Source organism: Mizuhopecten yessoensis, unplaced genomic scaffold (assembly GCF_002113885.1).
Source record: "Mizuhopecten yessoensis strain PY_sf001 unplaced genomic scaffold, ASM211388v2 scaffold4999.3, whole genome shotgun sequence".
Taxonomy (NCBI): domain Eukaryota; kingdom Metazoa; phylum Mollusca; class Bivalvia; order Pectinida; family Pectinidae; genus Mizuhopecten; species Mizuhopecten yessoensis.
The window spans coordinates 696,727-717,910 of NW_018405829.1; the positions used below are offsets into that span (position 1 = coordinate 696,727).

General features: G+C 36.8%; 1 protein-coding gene across 1 annotated transcript in view; it reads right to left on the reverse strand.

The window, feature by feature from the left end:
- Positions 1 to 853: 853 nt before the first annotated feature.
- Positions 854 to 21,184, reverse strand: part of LOC110450127 — a 32,911-nt gene continuing 12,580 nt past the window's right edge. The window contains exons 5-10 of the mRNA XM_021497401.1: positions 7,198 to 7,673; positions 6,714 to 6,767; positions 4,651 to 4,789; positions 4,023 to 4,138; positions 1,939 to 2,011; positions 854 to 1,554 (exon numbers count right to left, since the gene is read on the reverse strand). Coding sequence (XP_021353076.1) covers positions 1,262 to 1,554; positions 1,939 to 2,011; positions 4,023 to 4,138; positions 4,651 to 4,789; positions 6,714 to 6,767; positions 7,198 to 7,673 — 1,151 coding nt within the window. The 3' untranslated portion in view covers positions 854 to 1,261. The remainder of the gene's footprint in view (positions 1,555 to 1,938; positions 2,012 to 4,022; positions 4,139 to 4,650; positions 4,790 to 6,713; positions 6,768 to 7,197; positions 7,674 to 21,184) is intronic.

Here is a 21,184-nt window from a genome sequence, read left to right on the forward strand (position 1 = left end):
CTGTGTTCTATCATATCCCTGTGTTCTAGCATGTCCCTGTGTTCTATCATATCCCTGTGTTCTAGCATGTCCCTGTGTTCTATCATATCCCTGTGTTCTAGCATGTCCCTGTGTTCTATCATATCCCTGTGTTCTAGCATGTCCCTGTGTTCTATCATATCCCTGTGTTCTAGCATGTCCCTGTGTTCTATCATATCCCTGTGTTCTAGCATGTCCCTGTGTTCTATCATATCCCTGTGTTCTAGCATGTCCCTGTGTTCTATCATATCCCTGTGTTCTAGCATGTCCCTGTGTTCTATCATATCCCTGTGTTCTAGCATGTCCCTGTGTTCTATCATATCCCTGTGTTCTAGCATGTCCCTGTGTTCTATCATATCCCTGTGTTCTAGCATGTCCCTGTGTTCTATCATATCCCTGTGTTCTAGCATGTCCCTGTGTTCTATCATATCCCTGTGTTCTAGCATGTCCCTGTGTTCTATCATATCCCTGTGTTCTAGCATGTCCCTGTGTTCTATCATATCCCTGTGTTCTAGCATGTCCCTGTGTTCTATCATATCCCTGTGTTCTAGCATGTCCCTGTGTTCTATCATATCCCTGTGTTCTAGCATGTCCCTGTGTTCTATCATATCCCTGTGTTCTAGCATGTCCCTGTGTTCTATCATATCCCTGTGTTCTAGCATGTCCCTGTGTTCTATCATATCCCTGTGTTCTAGCATGTCCCTGTGTTCTGTCTGCGACTGTTGGGACTCACACTCCCAAGCCACAATACCTGTCATTTATTCATCTTTCTTGTATGTTATGAAAGGCGTTTTACATGAATGTGCTGGGAAGAACACACAACTACAAACAAAAGTCTTTTTCCATCGTACTTTATCTGAATACAAGATAAAAACCCATTAACGTTCATAAACATCACCAGAATTATTAAAACACTTTTTACATTGCATAGTTTGAATGGATTGTACATTTTCAGTATCATTACGTTATAGTTGTAAAGAGGAATCTGATATTACAAGTCCATCACTCAGCAGCGTCGATCCATTGAACAAGCACGTACAGACTGAACGAATACCATAATACAATTATGGTGCCTTCAGTATCAAGTAGTATATGTTGGACTTACCTAACAAAGATACGAAACTACATGTATTATGTGATAAACTTGTCAAGGTGAACCAATAACAAAGATACGAAACTATGTCTGATAAACTTGTCACGGTGAACCAATAACAATGATACGAAACTATGTCTGATAGACTTGTCACGGAGAACCAATGTCGTCACTGTTATCCATCAGTTCTGTTGATTCGTTCGTCTCTTCTATGTTAAACCTGACAGCACTAGAGGAGTTCCGAGTGATATCGTCCTTGTCGGATCGTCCATTGTTGTCCTGACTATCTACTTTGGGTGGAATCGCAGATGTCGAAGACAGGCGTTTGCCCTTTTCGTTCATTTCCTGTTTGTGTTCGTTCCCGCGGCGCTTCATGTTCGGTTTAGAGAAGAAAGCGAGTGGTGATACGGTTTTCGACGAACCGTGGTTGTTGTTTTCACCAACTGAAAGGGGAAACGAGATTTTTTTACTTCCCGTCTTTCTATGTTAATTATTTAGAATGTGCTGAAGATTGCATTGCAAGTATGAATAGGCATGTGCTTTCAGTCGCCATTCATACTCTTTACGAACGCCAGCTGGAACATATCATGATATAGTTTCTTGCTGAATTGCCATTCACGCTTGGAATTCATTTTGAATATGAATACCAATTGCAAGCAGTTGAACTTAGTATTATATCAAAATTGTTCAAATAAACGTAAAATGAATACTACAAGTGATATACTAAATATATCATTATAGACGCTCGTAGATAAAAAAAAATAGTTTAAAGTCATAAAAAGACGCAAAACATACGAGACTTGCATGTAAGAAACTATTTGTATTACCCATGCACTGCTGTAACTTCCATTCGGGGATACCAGCTTCCGTGCACAGCTTCTTGGCGCCTTCCAGACCCGCCTGTAATGTAAGGAAAACATGACGTCATAAGAATAATCTAACATGAACACAGCCTTCCTGAATGCCTTTTATATTTTATTTTCTTCTTTCATTTTATTTTCGTAGGTAAAATGTTTTAAAAAAAACAACATGTTTTCCATTCTACCTCAATAACTTATCCTAACAAATGAACACTCTCATCTAATTTACTACACTGATGTGTTTATTATCAGACGAGTGTACTCGTTCCCTTGGAGAGTTGAATGAGGCCTTTCATCATTATAACCTGTTGATTAGTTCAATAACTGTGCATTAACAAACACCATGAGTTGCCTGTTATCATATATACAGATGTATGGAGTAGCATACAGCTAGTACTTTTGTTGTTGACACGGCATACGATAACGTAAGTAGGACACCTAGCCTATTAACTCTACCAGGATGATATTTTGGTTCGTTTTTGTTTTACGTCCTATTAACAGCTACGGTGTCAGATTTTAGCGCCCCTTTTTAAAACTACATTCTATATGGGCAAATTTGCCACAACACTTTTCTATACCTTAGTTTTGCAGGACCAACGGAAATAAAAGTGCTACTATCGGCAACTACGCCGAGAGCTACAAACATGTCCTTAAAAGTGCAGCTATCGGCTACTACGCCGAGAGCTACAAACATGTCCTTAAAAGTGCTACTATCGGCTACTACGCCGAGAGCTACAAATGTGTCCTTAAAATTGTTTACGGCTACTGTGTAATAAAGAACGAGGTCAGAGCACTTGTGATGTCTTTGTTCGTGTAAGGTCCCTTGGCCATTTAAATACCCTGGACAGACATAGGTACAAACACGAGATTCGATTTACACACGGGGAGATAAAACTGGACTGCCCTTCATCTAGATAGCCACTTGACTTCTAGGTATAATTGTGAATGCGCAGGTCAACTATCATTTAAACACTAAACACCAATGAGTTGGGCTCGTGGTGCCAGGCGATTTTAAGAATTGAAGGTCCAGTGTTGAACACTAACAATGGTAACTAAAAGTGAACCCTATGATAAGGTTATCTCCCCTAGAAAACTTCGTGGCGAGTGTACAGGCCCGCTGGCTCAAATCGTTTGCCGTGATAAACACTTTATGTATATATAATTAAACTATATCACGTTATTTATACAGAATAATGTTGGGCAGACTTTTTGGCGTTTTAATGCCTGTTCGTATTTCTTCAGAGTTTTATAAATCTCATTGTTCACTTTTAGTGTTAATAAACGCAGATCTAACCTTTTAGTTTGTTTTTGGTTTTCAAATTTTGCGTAAAATACAAAATTGTTGCGCGCTAGTCATCAGAACTTCTTAGGACTCCACTTTATTTCTGCTGCAATATGAGATGTTTATGTCCTCTACCGCTATATACTATCTCTGTTACGTGCTGGAGATGTTAGGTAAAGCTTGGACTATTCATTAAAATTACCAAGCAACAAAACGGCTTAGTCAGTTTAACAGTTCTGAAACCAGTCTAAAACGACTTAAGGAACATTCTTTGCGCATGTTCCACAACTACATTAGGAGCGCAATTGACTTTCACGTGCAAATCATCCTCAAATTAATGATAATATGATTCGTGTTTATAATTTGTTTAATGCAAAATTAAAGATGGTTGGAGACGCAGTTGTGAACGCAATTGCCATTCACCAAGACGGTCGGGGTCGGACTTGAAAATGTATGAGGTCACCTGCCCAACCACAGGAGTATACTCCGGGAACTCCTGTTTCCCATCATATAAAAGACTCATTGCGCGCTTCATTTTGGATGAAGAAGAGTGATTAATTTTCATGAACTTATTTCATAATTTTGTTGTATGATAAATCGATTTAATGCCATGCAAGAACTGAGGTCCTTCAATGAAGTTTCAGCTTCAAAGCTCAGAAAAGGTGAACAGTTTTACATGAACTTAGTTTGATAACGATGCTGTTTTCTTAAGAACACCAATCGTCATCAAAACACTGAAATAAACAACATCACTAACATGATAACTTACCTGGAGGGTTTTTATCTCTTGTTTAGCCGTCTTCAGGGAAGTACTTATCTTTTTCTTTTGGGAGTATAATAGCTTTAATCGGAAATGTTCATGGTCCATTACAGCCACAATAAGACCTTAGGGTTAAAAATGCAAAACATAAAAAAAACAGATCAGTACGTATTCAAACGACTTGAACCTTGTGACTGAGACATTAAATTGGTGGTAACAAAATGATGTATTGTAATTCTTGATCGTTATTTTTTGTGAATTACGGAAACAAATCAATCTCACTTTAAATGTGCTTACTGCGTTACTGTCAATCGAACATGTTATGATTTAATTGGACCCTGGCGGATAACCCCGTTTTTCTGTTCTCATTCAATGATCATTTGTATCAGCAATATTTGGACCTTATCTAAGATGTGTAGAGTAATTTGATACCTTTTAGGGGTTTACATCAACATTTGGTAAAAATGCCACCCCAAGAAGGGCGGAAAGCTCTCGATCTCGAAAAATCGACACAACTTTCTTGCATCGAAACCACATTTCTAGTTGATGTACACAAAAATGTCTCGTCGAAAAAGAATATAGATCACAATATTTCAATCCAGAATGTCTACAGTCATTCCGTGGACCAGTCACTTACTATTCACCACTCGAATGACACGCCACGGTACCAAAAACGCCAGAATGAAGACATATTTCTGGATAGGAAACATGGTGAGTCCCTTGATGAACACCAGATCCAGGATGAAAGACACTACCACAATGATGCTATCGAACACCTGAAAATGTCAAATACCGAGAAAAGTCAAAGGGCATCTAATTCAGGAAAAGCTAGAGCGAAACTCAGCTAATCTTGGTTCTTTGGTTTTAAGAAGACGAACAGCTCAAATAAGAAACCTTCCAAATCCAAATTGGAGGAATGGTAAGTTCCAGTTCCTAAATACAAGCAACCTGATTACCGCGGTCCGGAATGGTGTTGTTTCACAATTTATAATGGACACAGCTAAATGTAGTCCGTAACATCCCTAAATTGTTATATCTTTAAAGTGTGTATACTTACTACACAGAAACAGTATACGTACTACACAGAAACAGTATACGTACTACACAGAAACAGTATACCTACTACACAGAAACAGTATACGTACTACACATAAACTATGAACTCTCCACACAGAAAATATTAAAGTACTAAACAGGAAGAGAAGACATAGCAATAGGTAATGCGCAAGTTAAAATAATTGTGCATGAACATTTCCATTTAGTTACAAGAAATATTTCATAACATGGCGCGCATGTATATTTTTTTCAAACTTCGATGGATTTTCGTATAAATTAAACTCATATACACACATCAGTTCCTGTCACAGGGTAAAGACGTATCCTGTGTATAAGGATGGAACCTTGTTTAACCCGCTGTGCAAAGTTTAGTTATATATTTGTTCGCCTTTACTTACGACAATATTTACTATTTATAAGATATAAATCCTGCTTGTTATTTTACTAGAATCAATGAAGGTTTTTTTTGGGGGGGGGGGGGGGGGGGGGGGGGGGGGGGGGGGGTCCAGTAAATATCACCAAAAGAGATATCTACAGGTATGAGCTGAAATAATAAAGAAATACTTCCAGACTTCATTTTGGCCCATAATATGTATCTGCATTTAATCAAACTACGTTCACCCTTTCAATTAAATTGTGATGCAGCAGTCAATTCTGGATATCGGGACCTGATCCCGGATTCGAGAAAAAGACACTGTATCACTTTATCCGGGTAATTGTCGTATTTTACCACCATCAAAAGGTTGCGCTGAAAACTCGGGTTATGTTTGTGGTTATCTAAGCAGTGTGATGTTAGCAATTTCAAAATTATTTATGCTGCTCATGGACGCTGTACTTGTAAATTGATTGCACACATAAAGATTTGAAAGCCGACCGTCCAATAGGACACAGAGAAACACGTGTCGCTGGTTATCTATCTGCCAAATCGTGATGAGATTTGAAGCCTAGCAAAACTAATAGACTGCTTGTATGCTAAATATCTGTCTTCAGTGGTCAATACGAAACATTTAAAAGTACCGACAATCGGCTAGAACTCCTCTATTACTCAATCCATCTCAACTTTCCGATTTCCTTCATTTTTATTCATATACACTACCTACAGTCTTCATCATACTTCAAAGAAAAAATACTAAATATTCTTGCTAACTCACTTGTCATTATTTTCCATAACCTGATTCCAGACAGGTGTTATAAAGAAACAAGACGTAAATATCAATGCGATTGCTAAGGGCGATAACTCCAACTGACCGTGAGTGTCGTCAAGCAACGTGTACACCAAATATATAGTTCTGTGTACGCTCTTCTATCACGTTGTTATTTCGAAAATGTTATTTTTAGTTTTGTTTGCTTAAATAGTTTATTAGCCAAATGAGGTTTAGATGGGTCATGTGTGCTTATATCATCTTTTAGGGTTGTTGACTCACAAAAAAGAAAGCGAAATGAATATAATATTTAGACAGGTAATATCGCATCGTTTTTCCCGCATAAAACCTTTAAATAACAGCAAAACAATGCATATAAATAATATAATATGTTCAGTTAACAGAATATAAGATTGGGAATACAAAAATCAGCTGAAAATCCAGCATGACATCGGGTAAGGAATGACCATTAAAAAATGTACAGTTAAACGAGCATACTCACCTCAACCTTCCTCTCGAATATCCTTATTCCTTCACAGAAGATTTTGATTGCAGTCTGAAAGGAAAGATGACTGTTATGTCGACAAAAACAAAACTTCTATTGTAACTTCTTACCATAACGTATGCTACATAGTATTTGTTTAGGTATTTTCTTTGCGATCGAATTCAACAGAACAAAAATCTAAATATCTTTCGCTTACATGTAGCATTGGTCAGGTCTGTTTGCTAATTTTGATTTCAATGTGACTTCAGGATACATGATTACTTTATATGACATGAACCTCTTTTCCAAGAAAGCTGCAAACTATTACATTTATTATGTGTCTTATAAACATAGAAATGTGGACTTAATTTATTGACAGCACATTGAAAATTCACATAGGATTATATTTCTGACAATTTATCGACAGTATTTATCCAGACAGTTTAAGGGTTTGGGGTATACTTGTGCCAGGTATCGTTTATCTATAATTGAGTTGTATTACCTCCACCACCAAGATGGCCAGTATCGTTATGCTGGCCTTGTGAAGTCCGTGTGCGATCTCTTCCTGTATGCTGTGCGCGTGATGACCCTGGCCGTGACCTTGTTCATGTGTATCGGTATCATTCCCATGATTAATGTCATGCACATTGGAATAATGTTTTATGGGAAATATTCCAGTATTATCTAAATCGGCGTTACTTTTCAGATTGTGTGACTGATCATCGTGCTCATTAGAATGATGTGTAGGCTGTGGTTCTTTAGTTTGACTACTGTTTGTATGTGTTAAATCTCTCTTGTGGCGTTGACTTATCGCAACATGAGGGTCCTCACTGCCCTTTTTACTGTTCCAGGAAATGTCAGCTAGAAGTAGTTCACCATACAGCCCCTCAATATCGTGAACGGGAGGAATTTCCGGGTGTTTCTCCTCAATGGCGTGCAGGAAATGTTGAGAATGTTTATCGGAAGTCTCGAGAAGGTCTAAAATAACAACAGGTAGAAGGCTCAAATCAATATGACCGCTTAAACGGGCATAATATGTAAACACCATACATATTACGGCTTTGAAAACAATATTAGAAACACAGATCTAAAATGACATTAACAGACAACATTGTGTGACATTCTAACAGATAGAAGGCTGGATACTGTCAATATTATGACGGTTGTGGCGGCAATTTGAAAGACTGAAAACAAAATGAAATAAAAAAAAGTTTATAAAGCGGCACCGTTACATTTCAGTAATGCGGAATGCTGTGCCGGGTGCCCTCGGCGTGTTATTTCAGTGTGGTAGCACTTTAAAGTCGGCAATGTTAGCAAAGGACTCGACAGATAAAACATCAAACGCTAGTCACTAGAAATGTGTACAAGAATGTAAGGTGCGGAGGCAGGACTTTTTGTACACTTGAATATCAATGGAATTCAGGCAAAGTTCTTGATATACACAGGTGCTTCTGTGTCATTAGTGTCAAAGCAAACATACAAAACCGTTAATGACCGGAACCGGCTAGAGCTTCAACCCATGACGCGAGATAACTGGGAGCCAATGGCTTACCCTTGGCATTGGTAAGGAAAGGATTTTGTTGTATAACTATAGACTATTACAGTTGTGAGTGTACAGCGGTCTTGGTTGACATGCAGTTAGATGGAATCATAGGCTAAGACTCCCTGAAAGAAAGCAAAAGCGGTATTGATTGTGCTCAAGGAGAGATGAGAATTGGTCAGAATGACAGTTCCTTGTCCTGGCAAGGTAATTTGGGATACTACCGAGTCAGTATGAAGGAGACGCTCAGTATAGCGCCAATATCAGAGATAATTAGTGAGGGAAAAGTGCAAGTTCCAGACAATGAACAACTTCGTAGTGACGCCTGTATCATAGTCTTGTGAGAAGTTTGTGAAAACAAGAAAGGCTCTGGTAGCTCGGGCCGTCGCGAGGCACAGAAAACTGTTCCTATACGCTTACACAATCCATCGGATCATCCTGTGAAAGTGTATCGTGATACACACATACGACAAATCAGCCCAGTTGATAAAGTATTTGACCAGGACGTGGTTGATGATACACGTTGTTCTAAATATCAAGATTTACCAGAACATCTTGTTCAATTCTACGATGAAGTTAGAGAGGACTTGGCTCCAGAGCAGGTAGAACAGATCAAGCAACTCCTATTGAGGTCACAGGATGTGTGTGCTAAATCAGACGATGATTTGGGAAGAACGAGTATGGTGAAGCATACGATAGATACTGAGAATGCTAGGCCTATTAAACAACTCCCAATGCGATTTCCACACTATGCAGCAGAGGAAGTTGATCAGCAGGTCCAAAGTGTGTTAAACAGAGGAATTATAGAACCATCGTCTTGTCCGCGGGCATCGGGCGTCGTCTTGGTACAGAAGAAAGACGGCAGTTTAAGGTTCTGTGTGGACTATTGTGCCTTGAACAAGGTAACGATAAAGGACGCATACCCATTGCCCCGGGTAGATGAACCACTGCTCCGGTACATCGTGCTCGTGTGATGAAAATGTATATTGAGGAAAATAGACTCAGTATCATGGAATGGTCAGCCCAAAGTACAGACCTTAATATAATTGAAATGTTTGGAGAAAATGTAGATTGAACTTCAGAAACAAGCCCACAGCATCGAATCTCGTGTAATTTTGGAGGATGCAATTCGCACAATACGGACAGAAATATCCCTGGAATTCATTCAAAAACCGTACAAATCAATCCCAAAGCGCATGAAAGCAGTAAGCAAAGCCAAGGGATGTATCCAAAAGTATTAGGTGAGTTTAAGTCATGATGATTACGTAGCAAATGACTTTAATTTCTGGAGTGTCAAGCTGACAAAAATGGCAGCCATCTTGGATTTATTTTTTTATTTTTGGCACAGCACTGTACCTTACGTTATGATGGCGTACCGGTCAACAGAACAGGAAAGTACAGGGTTTACTCCAAACACGCTTATGTTAGGGAGAGAGGTTTCTACCCCGGTTGATATGTTCTATGATCTACGAGTCTAAACCCGTTTTGCAAAGTCAGTGGGCTTGGTTTCAGCTCATGTTGAGACAAAAACATAACCATGACCTGAAACTAAAATGGGATAGTTACGAGAAGGGAGTGTTGGTCTATGTGTTTTTCTCTCAAAAGAAGGTTGCCAGGTCATAAAAGAGTTCTTGGCAAGGTTCATTCTAGGTAGTTGACAAAGTATCAAATGTCATTTACAATGTTGTTAGTGATGAAAGAAAAAGAAAAAAACATATCAGTCATATTGACAGGATGCCCAGATGCCAATCCCGTGTTCTTAAAGGTGAAAGTGAGACTCGTACAGATGGCGAGGTTGCCCAGGTAGACAATGGGTCAACAGAGCGTGAGGTGAACGAGATTGTAGACCTTCCAGATACCACAGAAGGCCGTGTCAGAAGGAGACCAGTCTGGATGACTGACTATATACTGTAAAATACAGAAAATGGTATATGTGTATGTTTGTGTGTTATAGGAAGATGTCACAAGTGAAAACAACTCCGAGAAAACCATGTTTGGTGTGTCCGCTGTGTCGCGACAGACTACCATCAGATGGAGAGTGGAAAGCGCACTTGGTGATCTGTGGAACCAATGCCAGGGAGAAGAAGAAGTTTGAGTGTAAGGAGTGCAAATATGTCACGGAGAAGAATGTTTGCCTGAAGAGACACAAAGAGAGGAAACACCCAGTACGAAAAGACTCGTTGGACGATTATAATCCAGGGAATGTGTTCGACATCCTAGGGTAAATATCAGAGGACGATTCAGAAGCTTTATCTAAGACATCTGAGATGGAAGAAATGGTTACTGAGAGAGAAACATGTCGTCCGAACCCTGTGTTAGACCAAAGAGACCTACCGTGCTATACGAATATGCACATGTTTCGAGTGTTGCTGTGCAATCCTTCACAGGTAGTGTACGTGAACCAGGAATACGGACAAGAGATACAGGTACACAGTGAGGCAATGTAAAACATTATGAATTTAGCTGTCCAGGTGAACTTTTCAAACCACAGGAGAACCATTAAGACAACGACATCGTACACGGATAATGGGAAGTTTGTTGTGAAGATTGAGGAAGAAGAATGGTTCGACTGAGAATATAAGATAAGATTTTATAATAACAGTTGATTCAAAGACCTATAGAAGACAAACTGCAATAAACTTTTGTTTTTTTACTTAATGTGAAACGCGGGACGCATTGAATGATTCTTTGGTAATTGCCTTGTTCAATAAATGATCTATAGTATAGACTAGTTATTTCTTTGTGATTTGGAAGAAAGAGTAGTTTTGATTGGCTAATGAAAGAAGGCAGTTCATTAGATGGCTAAGTATTTAAATAGAGGTTCCGTCAGAGGGAAGGTTCTCTTTCATTCTGGCGGTCAAAGTGGAAAGAGTAAACAGTGATCAAACTGACTAAGTTTGGGCCTAGCTGCATAAGCTAGGGTTCCACTGTATTCCTTTATAGTTCTTGGTCAAAATTTATTGTATCACTGGGTAGTGTACATAGTCACAGGGAATCACAGTCCAGGGCGACGTACTGTTGATAGATACAGAGTGACAGCTACCAAGACACAGGTTTTATCAAGTCTTCAGGGTTTACCAAGGCCTCTAGGGTGACTTGGTCAAAAGGTAGTGGCGATAAAGGGTGACTTGGTCAAGGTTTGTCGCGGTAAAGGGTGTACACAGTAAGGGGCTATTTACTGTTGATACAGGGTGATAGAAATATTGTGATACAGTGTTTTAGTTGCTTTTTGACTATATTAGTGTTAGAAGTATATTGTAATAAAATTAAAGTATCTACCGGGTGTAGTTTAGGCAGTAGTGATTTGAGGCAATAGTAATTGGAATCATTAGGTAATAGCTATTTGAGTCAGATAGACGGCCATTATTTTGTATATATTATCGGCATTTATTTGTTACAAGAGTTACTGGGTCAAGGATAGAACTTGGTAACGAACAGTAGGCACGCATCCGTTACAGTATACACAAAGACATGCGTGTTATATCGTGGCATCCGGTGACATTGCCTTGGTTACTAACCTGACATGACGTACTTTCATTGTTCAAAATCGTAATGCCTGCTAAGATAATTTAAATATGGTGTTCATAAATTTACGGAATGTCAGACTGCCGGGGTTGCTTTTATTTTTATTTGTAATTAAAAATATCGTTCATTACACCGTACATATCACGACCGGCGTCATCAGATTTTTGTTAATATCAAGTTACGGATATTTACATGTTGATTAACGTGAAAATCATAAAATATATATGTTTATGAATTCACTTATCAACTTTAATAACACATGTCTATAAAATTATACTCGCTTTCCTTCACGTACCTTTTTAAACGTTTCGTTAAGCTAACAATCCTTCACAAAATCAAATTAAGGTCATTCAAACTTTAAGGGCGCGAGCGTTATTGCAAGCTTCGCGTTTTCGAATGGCATTTTTTATAAAACATATGATGCTGCTGAATGATAATATATGGTAATTATGGAAGCTCTGCCTAACGTAACCGTCTTGTTCCCAGCTAAATACGGACTTTAAATGCAAACAGACTTTTCTTTTTAGAGTAGGGTGCAAAACGATTTTTAGGCATTCTTAGTGAATACCACTGCAGGTCGGAGATCGAGAAAATAATACCCCTGCTGTTATCCATTGCATGTATCGTAAGAGGCGACTAATGTTGAAACCCAGGCAGAATTGTGGAAATGCTTTTGTGTCCTCTATTTGAGGACACAAAAGCGGCAAAAATAAATCTGCTGCGCCAATTGAAATAGTTGGGATCTTTATATTTCTCTCTAATTATCAATGTCTTTTATTTCTTAGCGCCTTGATTGGCAATACCTCACTTTTGGCTTGAATGGAATGGCATCAACTGGTTCACCAGTTGTCAGTATATTGTGACACCGGGCGGAATGCTTTGCCGGGTGCTTTCGGAGTGATATTTCAGGGAAGTAGCACTTTAAAGTTGGCATTAGATCCGCGCTAACACAAAGAGGCAAATACACCATCATTATGCTCGGTGGACATGTTATAATGTTCGGTTGACATGTCATGGTGTTGTTATGTCAGTATAACATGATGTTGTCATGTCAGTATGACATAATGTTATGTCAGTATGACATGATGTTGTTATGTCAGTATGACATGATCTTGTTATGTCAGTATGACATGATGTTGTTATGTCAGCATGACATGATGTTTTTATGTCAGTATGACATGATGTTGTTATGCCAGCATGACAAGATGTTGTTATGTCAGTATGACATGATGTTGTTATGTCAGTATGACATGTTGTTATGTCAGTATGACATGGTGTTGTTATGTCAGTATGACATGATGTTGTTATGTCAGTATGGCATGATGTTGTTTTGTCAGTATGACATGATGTTATGTCAGTATGACATGATGTTGTTATGTCAATATGACATGATGTTGTTATGTCAGTATGACATCATGTTGTTATGTCAGTATGACATTATGTTGTTATGTCAGCATGATATGATGTTGTTATGTCAGTATGACATGATGTTGTTATGCCAGCATGACATGATGTTGTTATGTCGGCATGACATGATGTTGTTATGTCAGTATGACATGTTGTTATGTCAGTATGACATCATGTTGTTATGTCAGTGTGACATGATGTTATGTCAGTATGACATCATGTTGTTATGTCAGTATGACATGATGTTGTTATGTCAGCATGACATGATGTTGTTATGTCAGTATGACATGATGTTGTTATGCCAGCATGACATGATGTTGTTATGTCGGCATGACATGATGTTGTTATATCAGTATGACATGATGTTGTTATGTCAGTATGACATGATGTTGTTATATCAGTATGACTTGATGTTATTATGTCAGTATGACATGATGTTGTTATGTCAGTATGACATGATGTTGTTATGTCAGTATGACATGATGTTGTTATGTCAGTATGACATGATGTTGTTATGTCAGTATGACATGATGTTGTTATGTCAGTATGACATGATGTTGTTATGTCAGTATGACATGATGTTGTTATGTCAGTATGACATGATGTTGTTATGTCAGTATGACATGATGTTGTTATGTCAGTATGACATGATGTTGTTATGTCAGTATGACATGATGTTGTTATGTCAGTATGACATGATGTTGTTATGTCAGTATGACATGATGTTGTTATGTCAGTATGACATGATGTTGTTATGTCAGTATGACATGATGTTGTTATGTCAGTATGACATGATGTTGTTATGTCAGTATGACATGATGTTGTTATGTCAGTATGACATGATGTTGTTATGTCAGTATGACATGATGTTGTTATGTCAGTATGACATGATGTTGTTATGTCAGTATGACATGATGTTGTTATGTCAGTATGACATGATGTTGTTATGTCAGTATGACATGATGTTGTTATGTCAGTATGACATGATGTTGTTATGTCAGTATGACATGATGTTGTTATGTCAGTATGACATGATGTTGTTATGTCAGTATGACATGATGTTGTTATGTCAGTATGACATGATGTTGTTATGTCAGTATGACATGATGTTGTTATGTCAGTATGACATGATGTTGTTATGTCAGTATGACATGATGTTGTTATGTCAGTATGACATGATGTTGTTATGTCAGTATGACATGATGTTGTTATGTCAGTATGACATGATGTTGTTATGTCAGTATGACATGATGTTGTTATGTCAGTATGACATGATGTTGTTATGTCAGTATGACATGATGTTGTTATGTCAGTATGACATGATGTTGTTATGTCAGTATGACATGATGTTGTTATGTCAGTATGACATGATGTTGTTATGTCAGTATGACATGATGTTGTTATGTCAGTATGACATGATGTTGTTATGTCAGTATGACATGATGTTGTTATGTCAGTATGACATGATGTTGTTATGTCAGTATGACATGATGTTGTTATGTCAGTATGACATGATGTTGTTATGTCAGTATGACATGGTGTTGTTATGTCAGTATGACATGATGTTGTGTGCTTGTCTTGTCGTTGTCTTGTTGTAAGCTTTCCCGTATCCCGGTTAAACATGGTTCCGGTGGCGCAGAAATATTCCACGATAAACGAACGCACTTGGACTGAACTATAGACAGAGCGAAAACATTGCACATTTCCGGAGAATAAATAACAATATACGTTGTTTTCTTTCCATGTTCAACCGTTTCAACTGGTTGTACCGGATAATGTTAAACGGCAGAGTTCTAATGTCGGTGGTAATTAAGTAGAAAACGGTTTGTATTTATACAATATTAAAACAGTCTCATATAATCTTCGTTGCATAGGAAAACTTAAGTAATGAAATATTGACTGTGTATTTTTATTCACGTTAAGGTTTTGTATCATTTTAAAACATTATATATATATTTATATATATCTTACTGAATTATTGCATAAGAGATACTTTTGAATGTAATATTAAAATACTAATAGAGACATCTCATTATATATAGGAATATTACACGAGATATCTTAATCGAACATATAATTGATACACAAAACACTGCCAGCATGTATGTAGAAATACTATTTTGTTTACAAAGTGTATGGCAAGCCAACTGAACATTGAATACCCGAAAGAAATACATCTGATGCTTTAGAAAATATGCAATAAACCTTTTGCGATACAGTATCTCTATAAATTGTAACGGATGGTTTCTAGTTTTTAGTTCCATTATACCTATCAGATATCCTATAAACAATTGAGATATATCATGTAATATTCCCAAATCTCTATTAAAATTTAAATTTTACATTCAAAAGTATCTCGTATGCAATAATTCAGTAAGAGATATGTATAAAGATAAAAATAATATTAAACTTTACCGTGAATAAAAATACACAGTCAATGTTTAATTACTCACTAAGTTTTCTTATGTCACAAAGCTTATATGAGAGTGTTTTAATAATATATTAATATAACACGTTTTCTACTTTAGTTTAACGTAAAGCTTAATTTCGTTCGATACATCAAACAGTTTGATATTTTTTTATCCGTGTATGAAAAACGCTTACAACAAGACAACGACAAGATAAGCAGGAAACAACATAACATACATAACATCTCAACATCATAGCATGAATACTCAACATCATAGCATGAATATTCAACACCATAGCATGAATACTCAACATCATAGCATGAATATTCATGCTATGATGTTGAGTATTCATGTTATGATGTTGAGTATCCATGTTGTGATGTTGAGTATCCATGCTATGGTGTTGAGTATTCAACATCATAGCATGAATACATCATAGCATGAATACTCAACAAACGCTTACAACAAGACAACGACAAGATAAGCAGGAAACAACATAACATACATAACACCTCAACATCATAGCATGAATAGTCAACACCATAGCATGAATACTCAACATCATAGCATGAATATTCAACACGATAACATGAATACTCAACACCATAGTCATAGCATGAATAGTCAAAGCATGAATATTCAACACCATAACATGAATACTCAACACCATAGCATGAATACTCAACATCATAGCATGAATATTCAACACCATAACATGAATACTCAACACCATAGCATGAATACTCAACATCATAGCATGAATACTCAACATTATAGCATGAATACTCAACATTATTGCATGAATACTCAACATCATAGCATGGATACTCAACATCACAACATGGATACTCAACATCATAACATGAATACTCAACATCATAGCATGGATACTCAACATCATAGCATGGATACTCAACATTATAACATGAATACTCAACATCATGACATGAATACTCAACATCATAACCTGAATACTCAACATCATGACATGAATACTCAACATCATAACATGAGTACTCAACATCATAACATGATTACTCAACATTATAACATGAATACTCAACATCATAACATGAAACATGAATACTCAACATCATAACATGAAACATGAACACTCAACATCATAGCATGGATACTCAACATCATAGCATGAATACTCAACATCATAACATGAATACTCAACATTATAACATGAATACTCAACATCATAACATGAAACATGAACACGCAACATCATAGCATGGATACTCAACATCATAGCATGAATACTCAACATCATAACATGAATACTCAACATCACAACACGAATACTCAACATCATAGCATGGATAGTCAACATCATAGCATGAATACTCAACATCATAGCATGAATACTCAACATCATACGTGAATACTCAACATTATAGCATGAATACTCAACATCATAACATGAGTACTCAACATCATAACATGAATACTCAACATCATACCTCAACATCATAGCATGAATACTCAACATCAAAACATGGATACTCAACATCATGGCATGAATACTCAACATCATAGCATGACTTCTCAACATCATAGCATGAATACTCAACATCATAACAAGAATACTCAACATCACAACACGAATACTCAACATCATCGCATGGATAGTCAACATCATAGCATGAATACTAAACATCATAGCATGAATACTCAACATCATACGAGAATACTCAACATGATAGCATGAATACTCAACATCATAACATGAGTACTCAACATCATAACATGATTACTCACCATTATAACATGAATACTCAACATCATAACATGAAACATGAATACTCAACATCATAACATGAAACATGAACACTCAACATCATAGCATGGATACTCAACATCATAGCATGAATACTCATCATCATAGCATGGATACTCAACATCATAGCATGAACACTCAACATCATAGCATGGATACTCAACATCATACCATGGATACTCAACATCATAGCATGAATACTCATCATCATAGCATGGATACTCAACATCATAGCATGAATACTCAACATAATAGCATGAATACTCAACATCATAGCATGGATACGCAACATCATAACATGAATACTCAACATCATACCTCAACATCATAGCATGAATACTCAACATCATAACATGAATACACAACATCATAACATGAATACTCAACATCATAACATGAAACATGAACACTCAACATCATAGCATGGATACTCAACATCATAACATGAGTACTCAACATCATAACATGAATACGCAACATTATAACATGAATACTCAACATCATAACACGAATACTCAACATCATGACATGAATACTCAACATCATAGCATGGATACTCAACATCATAGCATGGATACCCAACATCATAGCATGAATACTCAACATCATACGAGAATACTCAACATGATAGCATGAATACTCAACATCATAACATGAGTACTCAACATCATAACATGAATACTCAACATCACAACACGAATACTCAACATCATAGAATGGATAGTCAACATCATAGCATGAATACTCAACATCATAGCATGGATACGCAACATCATAACATGAATACTCAACATCATAGCATGGATACTCAACATCATAACATGAATACTCAACATCATACCTCAACATCATAGCATGAATACTCAACATCAAAACATGGATACTCAACATCATGGCATGAATACTCAACATCATAGCATGACTACTCAACATCATAGCATGAATACTCAACATCACAACATGGATACTCAACATCATAACATGAATACTCAACATCATAGCATGGATACTCAACATCATAACATGAATACTCAACACTATGCTGTTTCAATTCAACACGTAACGAGATCACTTAACGACATAACATGACTACTCGCCATTACAGTTTTTCGACTTAACACCATGGGAGGTTAAGGCAAGTACATGGCAAGACCACTGGACATCATACCATGATTACTCAACGTTATAGAGCATCATCCAACATCATTACATGTTAACCCAACATAATGATATATTTACCGAACATTATAACATGTCAACCCAACATCATGATATGTTAACCGAACCTCATGGTATGTCAACCCAACATAAGGACATGTCCTCTCAACATAATGACATGTCAACCCAACATCATACCGTGTTAACCCAACATAATGATATGTCAACCGAACATTATCACATGTCCACCGGACATAGTGACATGTTCATCCAACATAACAACATGTCCACCTAATATCATGGCATGTCAACCGAACAACGACATGCCCACCCAACGTAATGGCATGTTATCTCAACATAATGACAAGTTAACACAACATCATGATATGTTAACCGAACGTCATGACAAGTCAATCCAACATAACGACATGTCAACCCACCATAATGATGTGTTAACCCAACATAACACAGACAATGAAGATAAGACATTCTTGGCGTTTCATATTAGACCACAAAGGTTATCACAGCTGTCTGGTTTCACATACAACACGTGTCCCAGGCTCATTCAGTAAATCTGTTCACATTGTTGTCCCGGTGAGTTTTCTATGTATCTCCCTAATTATTCCAAGAAAGTGTTAGACAGTCACTCGAAAAATGCATACAGTCAATACATCTGATTGGTAATGTATTCAAGACATTGGTAGAATGTAATAGTCCCTGAATTTGTAAGCCAGTTCTGGTAATTGTGCGCGTTCGGTAGCCTAACGCATCGATTATTAGCCTTGTTCAAAATTAAATTTAAAAACAAAACATACATATATAAATAAGGTCAAAGATTGTCCAATTGATTCGAGTACCTGTGTTACAGTGAGGGGACATAGTGTTGTACTAAAATAAATTAGCTTAAAACAAACACCACAACTGTCAGATATATTGTATGCGCGAGACAAGGGGAAGAAACAACGTCGCAAAATAAAATACACTTTTTTTTATGAACACTCTTAACATCTCAAGCAGATGGCTAAACGCCGAAACATAAAAAAATAGCTGATTTACGGTTAATGCAATCAATGTATTTAAGCACGTGATTCAATAATACAGATATGAACGAAAGAAGCCGATGAATTATGGTAACAAGATATGTTCACGAATGGATTATGGCGCTAAGATCTAGAGTTATCTCCCTTCCACTAGTGAACGGATTTTTATGTGTACAGCTGCATATTTCTAGGGACGTATCTTACGTCTACATAATTCAAAAAAATGTTCAGGACATGTGTAAATAATAATCTGCCCGGATCAGATAATAGTCTGCATTAACGGATATGCTTTCTCCAGATTTTCTTCCATTAATCTCAATATATAGGATATACATCATTACCTGTCGCAAATCTTGTGATACAACTTTTTCGGTCTCTTGTCTGTTTTTAACAGGATATACATTCCTGAAATACATTATTTCAGTGAATCTACATTCAAAAATATGTAGAAAAGGACTTGAACATTTCATAAATATTTGTTAACTTCAATTTTATGTGACTTATAATAGGCAAAATATTCTGAAAGTCAATTAAATTCTGTCAACTGAAATGTAACGGTGCCGTATTATAAAGATGTGAGTTTTATGTTTGATAAAATCTTACAAACTTGTACATTTTAATTGTTTTGCATATTCTACTACAATAAAATCGCCGTGTAAACAAGTCAAAACTTCATGTCTCAAAAACTGAACTCGGTCACGTATCATTAAGCGCGAAAAATGCTCAAAAGATCAGATCAACGTAGCTCTAAATGGACTTTTAATTGACTAACATGACGTTTAAAGCGATGGTTTTACAAAAATAGATGCAACAAATATTTCTTAGGAACCTTATAGAACAATTCGATACATGTCCCCTGCAAATACCGGATGAACTAAATATCGCTCACTGACTCATTAACTCTTCCACAACACATTGTCTAGTAATGATACAATACACGTCCCCTACCACAACACATTGTCTAGTAATGAAATAATACATGTACCATACCACAACACATTGTCTTGTAATGATACAATACATGTACTCTATCACAACACATTGTCTTGTAATGATACAATACATGTACAATACCACAACACATTGTCTTGTAATGATACAATACATGTACAATACCACAACACATTGTCTTGTAATGATACAATACATGTCCCCTTCCACAACACATTGTCTAGTTATGATACAATACATGTACCCTACCACAACACATTGTCTAGTAATGATACAGTACATGTACCATACCACAACACATTGTCTTGTAATGATACAATACATGTACCATACCACAACACATTGTCTTGTAATGATATAATAAATGTACCATACCACAACACATGGTCTAGTAATGATACAATACACGTCCCCTACCACAAAACATTGTCTAGTAATGATATAATACATGTACCATACCGCAACACATTGTCTAGTAATGATACAATACATATACCATACCACAACACATTGTCTCGTAATGATACAATACATGTACAATACCACAACACATTGTCTTGTAATGATACAATACATGTACTCTATCACAACACATTGTCTTGTAATGATACAATACATGTACTCTATCACAACACATTGTCTTGTAATGATACAATACATGTACTCTATCA